The sequence below is a fragment of the Chionomys nivalis genome, chromosome 3 (genome assembly GCF_950005125.1).
Source record: "Chionomys nivalis chromosome 3, mChiNiv1.1, whole genome shotgun sequence".
In the NCBI taxonomy this organism is placed as follows: domain Eukaryota; kingdom Metazoa; phylum Chordata; class Mammalia; order Rodentia; family Cricetidae; genus Chionomys; species Chionomys nivalis.
Genome location: NC_080088.1, coordinates 46,766,109 through 46,779,105, shown reverse-complemented (window position 1 = coordinate 46,779,105; position 12,997 = coordinate 46,766,109). Strand labels below are relative to the sequence as shown.

The 12,997-nt window shown below is 40.1% G+C and overlaps 1 protein-coding gene across 2 annotated transcripts in view; it reads right to left on the bottom strand.

The window, feature by feature from the left end:
• Positions 1–12,997, bottom strand: part of Spice1 (spindle and centriole associated protein 1) — a 44,228-nt gene that overhangs the window by 10,727 nt on the left and 20,504 nt on the right. For both annotated transcript variants that reach the window (XM_057765962.1, XM_057765963.1), the window contains exons 8-12: positions 6,771–6,910; positions 6,434–6,571; positions 5,824–6,086; positions 3,744–3,875; positions 103–253 (exon numbers count right to left, since the gene is read on the bottom strand). In XM_057765962.1, the coding sequence (XP_057621945.1) occupies positions 103–253; positions 3,744–3,875; positions 5,824–6,086; positions 6,434–6,571; positions 6,771–6,910 (824 nt within the window). The remainder of the gene's footprint in view (positions 1–102; positions 254–3,743; positions 3,876–5,823; positions 6,087–6,433; positions 6,572–6,770; positions 6,911–12,997) is intronic.

Below are 12,997 nucleotides of genomic sequence, written 5' to 3'. Positions count from 1 at the left end.
ATATTTTAGCCTGCCACTCCTTCAAATCCATCAGTTCTAGCTACTACTCTAAGGCCGCCGGGCCATTTAACGACAGCATGAGAATAATAAGACTCCACCTACCTGTATTATCCACAAGTCTTCTACCCATCGCTGCCCTTTCTGATGCCTGACCCTCTTGTCTGCAGTTATTTATCACAGGACAGTTCTTAATGGCATGTGTGAGCGATATAAGCTGCTCATCTGTAGTGACCATGTATTGCTGAAGTCTCGCCTAAAGAAAAGCACACATCACTGGCATAACAAGCATAAAGCCATTACCTAAAGAGTAAGCCATACAGAGATGTGGGTGTGTGTTTGTGTGAGTGAGAGCAGACAGAGAGAGAGAAAAAGAGAGATCGTTATTTTAAATACCCACTCTAAAGCAATGTTATTCATAATTATAAATACTCTAAAGGTATCATAATGGTGAAATGATTAGATAAATCATGAACTACTAGTTACTAAGTACTCTGCTATAAAATTAAAACTAATGAATAGAGCTTTTAATTTACCAAATCTTTTCATACAGATTATCTCTACTGACTGACTACAATATAGAGTGACACATTAGGTAGGGGAAACTCAACAGAGCATTCCATGGGATTTTAGGTGGACAAACTAAAAAACATAAAATTATATAAATGAAATAATGTTATGGGCAAAAGAAACAACATTTTACATGTAGCAATGTAACAATTTAAATTATATTTTTATATGAGCAATAACTATTTTATGTGTACTCAGATTTGTCTATGCACATGCATATCCATATTAATGTTATATAATTTTAAAATTTAAAATAAATAAAATATCATACTAATGACTTACTTTCTGTCATATAGATGGATGAGTTTAGAATTCCATTCTTACATTAAAAGTCAACTTACTGCCCAGAAGTTTAGATGGATTTTTTTTTCTTTATCTTTTCCATATTGTAGATGTAAATAGGTTATGTGAAATCAATAAATCTGATTAAAACCACAAAATGCAGGTGTTTTGTAAATACTGGCATACGGTTCTTAGGAGCATAGACGATGGCAGTGAAAGGGAAGAAAGAGGATTTGTAGGAACTGCCAAGACCTTGTAACAAAGACAAAGTAAGAGAAACTAAGGATGACAGCTAGAGACACATGTCACACGTGCGTAGAAACACAGACAACTATTAAAAGTGGGGACGGTCCAGGCATCAGAAATATCACCAACAGAGTAGATGATAAAGCACTTGAGGCACCTTTATATCACCAGTCATGTTCTCCCCAAATTTCACACTCATATATCCAGTGGTTTTTTGAGCACCCCCATCTAGGACTCCGTATATATAAAGCCAAGCACCTCTTGAAGCCGTCCATCTACAACATAAACAGCAGCTTCATCTTCTGAATGCTTAATCCCAAACTGCCCAATTACCTTTGGCTCTTTTCTCTTACACCCTTTCCTTCAACCCATTTCCAATGGGACCAGCTGACCTTCAAAGCACACTCTGAATTTGCTCCATCTTCATAGTTTCCCATTTCTACTCTAGGCCAGGCTGCTATGTCCCATCTGAATCAATCTGACAACTCCTAGGTGCAATGCTCTACTTTAATGGTCTGCTACCTTTCCTACTTCTGTCCTCATACTGCAGTCTGAAACAGCAATGATTTCATAGGGGCACCAGAGGACGGCTTCAACTCTCAGGAGACACCAGTAAAGACACTGACTATGCAGAATTAGTCTGTGCAACTATTGACCAGCATCAGCTCAGTAAAATGGGATTTGGGTATATTCTTTTTGGTAATATCAAATCTGCTTAGACAGGCATGGCAGCGCACACCTGCAATTTTAGCATATAACAAATTAAGATAGGAGGGTCACAAAGTCAAGGCCGCATTATACTATATAGTCAGACCCACTCTCAAACAGTAACAGGGAAGCCAACCAAAAATAATCAAATCTGTTCATGGCTGGGTTTCTGGAAGCACCTATGTTAAAAATATAAGTTCAGATGAGCAGATAATGAAATATGACATATATACAAGGGCGTATTATTCAGCTTCAAAGAATGAAGTCATATCATTTGCAAGAAAATGGATAGTGCTAAATAAAATACCCTAGATAAGTAACACACACACACATAAAAACAATAAGACAATAAAAACATAAGTTCTTGGTAGAAACACAGTGTGGAATAAGAAATAAAAACAATGATTTTCAATATAACTCTAAACTTAGGATAGTTAAACAGTACGGGGAAGGTACACATATCTCATTGATAAATAATTGTAGTCATTTATCAACAAAGTAAATGTATGACTATTTCTACTTACATATTTCTACTTATATATTACATATAATTATATATCATACATTATATAATATATTGCTATATAAATATATATTGTACATTACATATTATATAATATAATGTACATAATACATATTTCTACTTACATATATATTAAGCATTTATACATATTAAGTATATTATTGTTCAAACAATCCAAACAGTTGTTAGAACCTGGCACTAAGCCAACAAAGGCAGCACTCTGGCCGTCGTCCCACACAGCACAGTGCAGGCACAGTCGCCCAGATGAGCCTAAGGACTCTTCTCTCCAGTGGTCCCCATTTCATTTGCCGGTGTGAGGCACGTACCCAGTCCTCTCTCTGCTCTCTCTGCACTTCACTTCTTCCACACGCACCCTTGAGGACTGTGAAGCCCCAGTTACACTTTACCTCACGACCTCTGCCTCCCTGCTCTTCCAGCACTCTGCAAGTATTCGCCACCCACAACAACAAGATGAACAAAACTTGTGTTCTCAAGCAGCAGTCTGTGATGATATATAAGCAAGGATATTCAATAACACAATATCCAAATGCATCAAAAGTATGCAGAGGAAGACTGCTTAGGGGGCTAGGCAGGTGGCTCAGTCAGGAAAGTGCTTGCCACACAAACAGGAGGGCCTGAGTTCAAATCCCCAGCACCAATGTTAAATGCACGATATGGCCGTGTGTGTTTCTAACCCCAGTGCTGGGAGCACAGAGGCAGGTGAGCAGATGGAGTCACTGGCCAGAGTGTAGACAAACTGCTGAGCTCCATCTTCCTGAGAAAGTGGCCCCAAAAACTAAGATAAAGAGTAACTGAGGCTGACCCCAACATTAACCTCCGTCCTTGTCACATAATACACACACATACATACTATAAAAAGCATGCAAGACGTCAGTTTTCTAGAAAAGATATTGTATGCTTTTTTTGTAGAGCAATTAGTCAAGCAGCAAGTCAAATATGAAGTTGCTGAAAACAATCATAAGTAGCATCTGATGTCACTGCAGAAGGGCTTAAAGGCTAAGCTATCCTCTGCTCTAAAATGACAACTGGCTACCAGAACACTCCTTCACATTTGTATGAATGGCCTGTTATCTCCACTCCATGGCATATTTCTTAGAAACAGCAAACTTATCCTATATACTATGTGCAGTTTAAGTTTCAAATATGGGATCGTGGCATAGCAAATGCCATCAACACCCACTGCTGCTGCTGAGCCTGACCGGTAACGGCATTAGCACAGCCAAGCCAGCAGCAGCTCCAGGAGAAACCTTTGTGCATACAGACATGCTCACTACTAAACATGGAGCCACTGGGAAAGCATGTAAGACCTACATGGCACTGTGTTCTCTGAGAACCCTGCAGACATACAGACATGCTCACTACTAAACATGGAGCCACTGGGAGAGCATGTGAATACCTGTGTGGCACTATGTTCTTCTCGGAGGAGGAGAATTTCAGCTGTCAGAGCATCAATGAGCTCTTGGTGATCACCTAACATCTGTTCCAGCTGCTGCCTTGTCTCTACTTCTTTCCGAAGCTGAATCTCACTCTACAAAACACAGACAGAAAAACTCCCACCAGTAGGATCACAATGCTGAAAACTTTGTTTCTACAAAGATAGCAAAGATAATTACAGAGAAGTATGAACCATGGCAATGATGAGATTTAATTTAACTTTCATTAGAAGGCTCTATTTAACTAATAAAAATAAACCTTTTTGTGTAACACATTTTATAAATGGTATATTAAATTAAGGAACTATATTTTTTCATTTAACAAGTGAAGGGCTGTGCATAAATACTGTTTAAATACACAGACCATCTCTAAAAAGATACATTATTTCTGGCCATAACAGTAGGTTACAAAGAAACAAACAGGTTAGTTACAAGTTATGAAAGAAATTAGTACTTCTGTATCTTTGAATTTTATGCTGTGTGATATACTGCCACTCAAAAATTGATAGTTAATATAACTTAAAACAAGCACATTCAACTATATTGACTATTTCTACTATTAAATGTCATAGCTTTGAAAGCAAGTGAATAGCTAAAAAGCCAACTATTACCAAGCCTGCAATGCTTTCTAAGCACTAGCGTACTTTTCAGGACTACAGGCTGAAGGGGAAAGGATGCTGAGAGGTGGAGGATAACAGGAGTGGGAGGGAGACAGGAGAGGACGGGGGTGACAGTAATCAGAATGTACTATGTATGTGAATGAAATCGTCAAACAAGCCAAATAAAGATAAAGAGGGAAAGAAATCCATTAACTACAATATCATTCACATCATAAAAGGCACATGAAGGAAAGAATGAAATAGTCTCAGGATAAGGATCTATTGAAAACACCTTCGCATGCCTTACAGCACAACAATGTTTTCATCACAAGGCAGTTTTAGGAAAACACAGGCAGATGACATGTAAATTACAGAGATACAACTATTGCTTAAAATAAAATTCTCTTAAACATTTTTGTCATATTTGTTCAACAGATTTAAGTACATAGTAAATAAACTGTATGTACATTTTTAATGTGTATGAGGGTGTGCCTCCATTCTCAGAAATACAGTGTCTCTCCCTGACCTAGAGCTCACCATTAGGCTAGCTGGTCTGGCTGGTTAATGAGCCCCAGGGATACTGTCTTCACTTCCCAGTGCTGGGACAAGCAAGCACCATACCCAGAATTTTTTTTACAAGGGCTTTGGGGACTAAACTCAAGTCGTATGCAACTGAGCTATCACCCCAGCTCCTTAAGTAGATTTATAGAAAATTAAACATCCTACTAATTCTATACCACACAAGGACCAATTATCATTTATAAGCAAACAATTCTTTATTCTACAAGTTATTTTCACAATAAGAAGACATCTTCCACTTAGACAACTCCCAGTCTACAGAGATCATGAGCAGTTTTCTCACCTATAAAACTTACAGATTACAGGAAAGCAATTCTCTAAACTAATATAGGAGCTAATAGGAGCAGTCAGCAAAGGAAAGGAACACAACAAAGATACAGTTAAGCCGGGCGGTGGTGGCGCATGCCTTTAATCCCAGCACTCGAGAGGCAGAGGCAGGCGGATCTCTGTGAGTTCGAGGCCAGCCTGGTCTACAAGAGCTAGTTCCGGGACAGGCACCAAAGCTACAGAGAAACCCTGTCTCAAAAAAAAAAAAACAAAAAACAAACAAAAAAAAAGCAGTGCTATTTAAACCAAAATGCACTAATAGTAATACTTGCAACTAGCATAATATATTACTTTATTTATAGCAGATTTTTCTTACTAATTACATTTTTTTCTAAAGTTTAAACTAATATCAGAATAATTTACCTAAGCAGGTGTCAAATGATAGAGGGAGACTACAGCCATAAATTTTATTGTAGATAAATTAACACCGAGTAAAATAAAACTATTCAAATTTAACTTTACTTATTATGAAGCAAGAAAAAAAACATTCCCATGTATTCAGCCTAAAGAGAAGATTCACATAACCTTGTATTCTTACCTCTTTAAGGTACCGGACCAGGCGGCAGAGAGAGCTCACCAGGGACAGAGTGAAGCCTGTGAGCCCCTGACCACCCTGCAGCCCCTTGACCTCACGCCCCGTCCAGCGCTCATATTCTTCCATTTCATGTTCCACTTCATGTATCATGTGTTTGAGGACATCCAGGCTGGAGTTGTTACTTGGCAAGTCTGTGGAGGTTGTGCTGGAGGATAACATGTTTTTCTTCTGCTTGGAAAGAGTCCGCATATCTGGTTTTCTTTTCACTGAGAACGACAAAGCCATTCTATTTCAAAACCAGGAAAACCACAACTACAAAACTACCAAGAAAACATTTAGTTGTTCACCATTCAGAAAGTTAGAAGTTACCACAGTTTTATAATAAAAACCTACAGTGTTGACACAAAGTTTACATTATTGATAGCTAACATACTATAACTCTCTCTCACATTATGTGGGACACAAAGGATTTCTTGGCTTTCCCTCGGCAAACTCATACTTAAATATATCCAATTGGATGAGCTTCAGGAAAAAATATTCATTGGGTAATGAATAAAGCTTTAACAGGACGTGTGTTTAACAATTCGTCTTTGTAAACTGAGAAAATGTGGACCTTTATTTAGCAGCTGCTTTTGCTTCCTTGAGTTTAGCACTTGTCCCACCGCATAGCTGGAGTCTACAGTCTCCGCAGACTCCTCGGGCTGAAGCCCAGCCTGGATTCTCTTGACAGCATCAGTCTCATTCAGAGCATCTGGACAGGGAGAACATAGCAGAAAGCATTTCAAGGGAATGCAAGTTTTCTCTACAAACATTCCCACCAAAAGATTCATCAGGATTTTAGTTAATGTGTAAAGACTCCAAAAGTAGCATTTGAAAATTATTGTGCTCAAAACAAACAGATAAAACCTAAGAAAGTTTGCTACCAGAAATACTACAAAAGAACAACTAGCCTTTCTGTTCCTCTGCTGAGAGCACCGAGGACGGGGTTCCTGGAGGGGTTCTCTGTGACTGGGTAGCGATTTTCTGCTGAATATCAGTCCACAATTGATTGATTAACTCAGAATTCTCTTCCTTTAGTTGATGAAGAAACCTATAAAGTATGGGACAATTAGAACAGGTGCTATCATTTAAACTGTCCACCTGCCTATGTGCTTTATTTGAAAGTTTTTATCAATTCACAAATAAACAATTTTATTTGGTGTGGGAGAATTGTCTGTAATCTGTCAATCATGTCTGATTGGCCAGGCAGGAAGTATAGGTAGGAAAACCAAACAGGAAGTAGAAATGATGCAAGGAGAACAGAATTCTGGAAAGGAGGAAGCTGATTCCTCCCACTCCTGCCTAGACCACCGAAGCAGCAGGATGTGAGCTGCCCCACTGAAAAAAGGTACTGAGCCACATGGCTAACATAGATCAGAAAAATGGGTTAATCAAGACGTGAGAATTAGCCAGTGAGAGGCTAGAGCTAATGGGCCAATCAGCTTATAATTTATGGAGACCTATGTGTGATTTTCTTTGGGGCTAAACAGTTGTGGGGTACCGGGTGGGACAAAAACCCCAACAACAAACAAGCCAGCCCTCATGTTACATTTATTGACTTTAGCTGGCAATATTGTGACTGAATAAGAAATGTACCCCACAGGCTTACACATTCAAACACTTTGGTCCTAGCCAGTGGTACTGTTTGGGAAGGTTATGGAATCTTTAGGGAGAGGTAACCTTGCAGGAGGACATCTGTTACTGGGGGTGAGGCTTGAGGGTGAAGTTTTTATAGCCCGACCTCACTCCTTCCTCTCACTCTCTACTTCCAGACTGCCAACACACTGTGACAGGCTGGCCTCCTGCTCCTGCCACCATGCCTCACTACTGTAATGGACTGTATCCTCAGGCTGCTTTTGTCTGGGTATTTTATCATAGCAACAGAACAAAGCTAATACAGACAGGTAGGAAGCAAAAAGGCCCCACATCTTAGGGAAGAAATCAATCCATCTGTCCTTCAGTTTCTATGCCCCCAATCCCTTTTTAGTAGTGTTGCATAGTCTCACCCTTCTTTCTCTAAAGTAATTATGCATATGTGATTCTGCGCACTGTGGCTTCTCTTTCCTTCAAGAGACCCAGTCTGCACTGCAGACAGTCTGCTCATATTGAAGCAAGTGCTTTACACCAGAGACGGGCAGAAGTCAGAAGAGATGCTTAGGGATTTTGTACTTGAAAGCCCTTTCATGACAGACCTCAGCCTTTTCCACATTCTCGCCACTGACAATGAAAAATATTTTATTTCTGACTTGAATTGAGGTTTAAGAAGTGGGAAGATAAAAAATAGAAACAAGTAAATATCTACCAGCTAATGGATGCATGTGTAAAATGTGGTGTAGCTATTCAATGGAATAGTACTCAGCCAGAGAAAGGAATGAAGTATTGCTATAGACTACAACATGAAAGACACCAGGCACAAAAGTCTGTATATGACATGTCTAAATAGGCAAACCTATAGAGCAGTAATATATTAGTAATAATTATCCAGTGCTGAAAGGGTTGGGAGGAAATGTGTTTTCTTTCTGAAGTGATGAAAATATCCTAAAATTGATGACAGTTGTGACCAAATGACTGTTAATGTATTTTTTAAAATAACTATGTTATAAATGAACAGGCTATGTATCTATGAACTATAAACTGTTACAAAATTAAAGAGGAAAACAGATAATTTCATTAAGCCACTCTATAAATCGCAATTTCAAGTAAACTATAAGTAGCACATTAGAACACCATTTACTAAAAGTGTATCTAGCAAAAAGAGTCATGATATACAAAGAGGACGGATGATAAGAAAACGCCCTCTGTAAGACAACACCAGCTTTAGTTTTAGACTCAACCTTTAAGATGAATCTCAAGAAGCTGGACAAATAAACACCACAATCTCACATTTAGATTACCATCTCCGCCATCCATGCTTCCAGGAGTCAGGCTACACAGCAACCACAAAAAGAATGCCGTATCATCGATACGCTAAAAGACGGCCTGCCAAAAGACACCCACAACCCATGAATGCTATCTTACCACACTAAAAAAGGGGACTTTTCGGATGTGGTCAAGTTAAAGAGCCTGAGAGAGGGACGTTCCTAGACTACTAAGGAGTGCCCTGATTGCTAAACATGTGCATCCACAGAGGGTCTCCACAGCGTGAAGACGGCGGCAGTCTGGCATGAGGTAGCCACAGTCGGGGACTGTCAACACGGCCAAAGGAGAAAAGGAAAGCAAGAGATTCTCCTCTGGAGCTCTCCCTAGGGGTGGAATGTCTCTAAACACACTTGATTTCAGCCTATTGAGACATATTTCAGATTTCAAACCTACAGACAATGAATTTGTATCATCTTAAGCTGCCAAGTTTTGTTAATTTGTTACAGTATCATGAGAAAACTAATACAGACTGTGGACTTGAGTAGAGTGCTAATGTAGACACAGCTCGGAAGTAGTGGTTTAGGGCTAAGCCTCGAAGAATTTTTAGGTGAATGACAGAAGCAGCCTACATTGTCTTAAATGAACAATTGGCAGAAATGGGGATGTTAGTAACTCCTCCAATGAAGACACAGGAAGAGGTGCATTGTAGAGAAGCCCCAACCTGACAGAGAATTCCTATGTTGTAAAGAGAAAGTTGACAGAAAAATGACTCTTTTTTTTTTTTCGGTTTTTCGAGAAAAATGACTCTTAATGGACTTCTAAAGTCCAAAGGACACATAACAGCCAGTGCGTGGGGTGGCAGAGGGCTTAGTGGAGTGGCAAAGCGGAACTTTGTAAGTGATAAATCAAGAAGTTTTGCTGCCGAGATTGCAAAAAAAGAAAAGAAAAAAAACCAACAACAACAAAGAGCTAAAAAGCTTACAACCTAAGGAAAGAGAAAACCTGAGGACAGACTGTTGAGCAAAATGATTCAGGGATAAGTGTAGGGATAAGTCCCGCCCCTTAGGGGGCGTGTTCGCCTCGGGCTAATGTTTACCTATAAATCTGGCAAGCATGCACGCAGCTTGCTTCTGCTTTCCTGGTCTCCACACGGTGGTTCTGTAAGTCTATTTCCCCATTAAAGCTGTATATATTTTTACAATCTGTCTGCATTCGTTTACGTCTTTACATTTTGGCGTCCAATGTCGGGCTATTTTGCCCCCGACTCAAGCGCATAGCCCCCTAGCTAACACAGCACGCTCCCGGATGCCGATTTTTAGTTCGTGACTCGGGGCCCCAGTGCCGAGTTCCAGATACACACAGGCCCATTCTGCCCCGCCTGCTCGCCGCAGGTTGTGGTGGCACACGGCTTTAATCCCAGTACTTGGGAGGCAGAGGCAGGCGGATCTCTGTGGGTTCGAGGCCGGCCAGGCGGTGGTGGTGCACACCTTTAATACCAGTACTCGGGAGGCAGAGACAGGCGGATGTCTGTGAGTTCGAGGCCGGCCAGGCGGTGGTGGTGCATGCCTTTAATCCCAGCATTCGGGAGGCAGAGACAGACGGATCTCTGTGAGTTCGAGACCAGCCTGGTCTACAAGAGCTAGTTCCAGGACAGGCTCCAAAACCACAGAGACCACCACTGGCAGGAACCGGTCATTGCAGGTAAAAAAATTTTCTTTTATAAATAAAATGTCTGAACACGTTACCATTCAAGAATTTAACAGTTTTTTTTTAATTGTACCATGTGGGAGATTTTACAAGAGGTGTCTATCACCCTACATCTATGGATCCTTCTGGGATTCGTAGTTTTCATTGGAACTAAATGGTTTGATAACAGAAATATGATAAAGTCTTTATGAGACGAATCCAGGATTCTTAAGGCAGAGAGTGAACGCTTAAAAAAAATTGAGAATGACAACAATCTTCTCAAGAATCAGTTTGAAGTCCTCCAGGAAGAGAACAGATCTTTGTTTAACATGACTCGATCAACCGAGCATAATTTTAAAAAGGTACAGGCTGATGTTAAGGAAAAATTCATTACTATGGAAGAGGGAACAGCTGATTTGGATCGTAAGCTTCAGTCCCTTTCTGTAGGAACTGAAACATTAGTGGCTGATATTAAGGAGAAATTCATTACTATGGAAGAGGGAACAGCTGATTTGGATCGTAAGCTTCAGTCCCTTTCTGTAGGAACTGAAACATTAACTGAGAGAATCAAAACTGCTGAATGTAACAATCAGATTTTGTCTAAAGCGGAAAGATTGTCAATACAAGAAGGCACGGTTTATGCCATAAAAATTATGTCCAAAGATGAGATGTTATCTCTAATGGACAAACTTCATACTTTAGAATCCTCAATGAAAGCTTTGGAACATAATTCTAGACAGGAGATTCAGACATTGCAGAAGGCAATGGTGAATAGAATTGAAAAGATTGAGGAATTTCTAAATTCTGATGAAGAAGAGCAAAGGGTAGAAAGGCAAATTTTAACTACATCTGTGGGTAAATCTCTCCGGGACAATTTCCACAAAGCTCTACCTACAACTCTACCTGCCTTTCCAGTAATAACAACAGAGAAGGTGATTGGTTCCAGAAACCCTAGGGTCATCAAGGAAGATACATGGGAGCCTATCCGTATGAATGATCTCAAAGAAATTAAACAGGCTGTCATGACTTTTGGGATGCACGCCTCTTTTGTTAAAGAGATGCTAAAATCTTGGGCAACGACAAGCAGAGCAACCCCCTCGGACTGGCTCAAGCTGAGCTCTGCGGTACTTGAGAGTGGACCGCAATTGAAATGGAAATGTTTTTCAGGCAAGAGGCTAGACTTTTAGAACAGCAGGAAAAAGCGAAGGGAATTGACATTTCCCTAGATAAAATTCTAGGTGAAGGGCTCTTTTCCGACCCTCAGGAACAAGCTAATTTGGATGAAAACACACTCTCCGTGTGTACTACAGCAGCCTTAACGGCTTGGGACAGGGTACAAGACCCAGGACAAAGAATGGAATCATTTGTCAGAGTTAAACAGGGTCAGAGAGAACCTTTTTGTGACTTTTTACAAAGACTAACTAAGGCTGTACAAATAGGGATATCTGACCCAGAAGCAAGACGTATAATGATTGAGTCTTTGGCTTATGAAAATGCAAATGTGGAAGGCAAAAGGATTTTGGGGCCTTTAAAGCTCAGATCAGAGCCCTTGGAAGAATGGGTCTTGCATACACTGAATGTTGATACATTTGATTATGGCACTGAAGCATGGGTAGAAGAAGCAATTTCCAATGGTAAAAGGAGACACCAGAATACCAAATGTTTTAATTGTAGCAAAATGGGTCATATGAAAAGGAATTGTAGACAATGGATTTTCAGAAATAATAATAATGCATCTTCTAGAAATAACAGAAATAGGAGGACTCAGCCTTCAGGTTTATGTAGAAGATGTGGAAAAGGCAGACATTTGACGAATGAATGCAGGTCTACAAGAGCTAGACAAGGCAACCTGATACAGATGGGAAACGTGAGAGGGGGCGCCTCTCAGGCCCCCATGGCAAACATGGTTCAGTCATTTCCAGTTTCTGCAGAGAACGTGCCTCGTCAGGACAATTAGGAAGCCCCATGCCTACTGTTACAAGCAATAATGATCAGAAAGATAAGTTACGTGTGTTTTGGCAAACTTCTATAAATGATCAAAGACCTAAACTGAGAGTGTGTGTAAATGGCATTTTTATTACTGGCCTGCTGGACACAGGTGCTGATGTAAGTATCATTACCCCAGAATCTTGGCATCCGTATTGGCCTCTTCAGAATGTAAATGTTCAGCTCCTGGGAATTGGAACCCTATCTCGAGTAAGGCAGAGCACGAGATGGGTTGAATGTATAGGGCCAGAGGAACAAATAGGAAAATTAAGGCCATATGTAGCTAATATTGCAATGAATTTATGGGGTCATGACCTATTACAACAATGGAATACCCAAATTAACATTCCTGCTACTTCTAGAGCCTATATTTCTGAGAATAATATTAAAAGATATTACAAACGGAGAAAACCGGCCATTCGGGCTGTACAAGAACAAGCAATTGATGTCCCTTCAGAGATACCAACAGCCTTGCCTCTAAAGTGGTTGACTAAGAAACCAATATGGACAAAGCAATGGCCTTTAGCTGAGGAAAAGTTACAGGCTTTAGAACAGCTGGTACAAGAACAATTTGATGCTGGACATATAGAAGAATCTACCAGCCCTT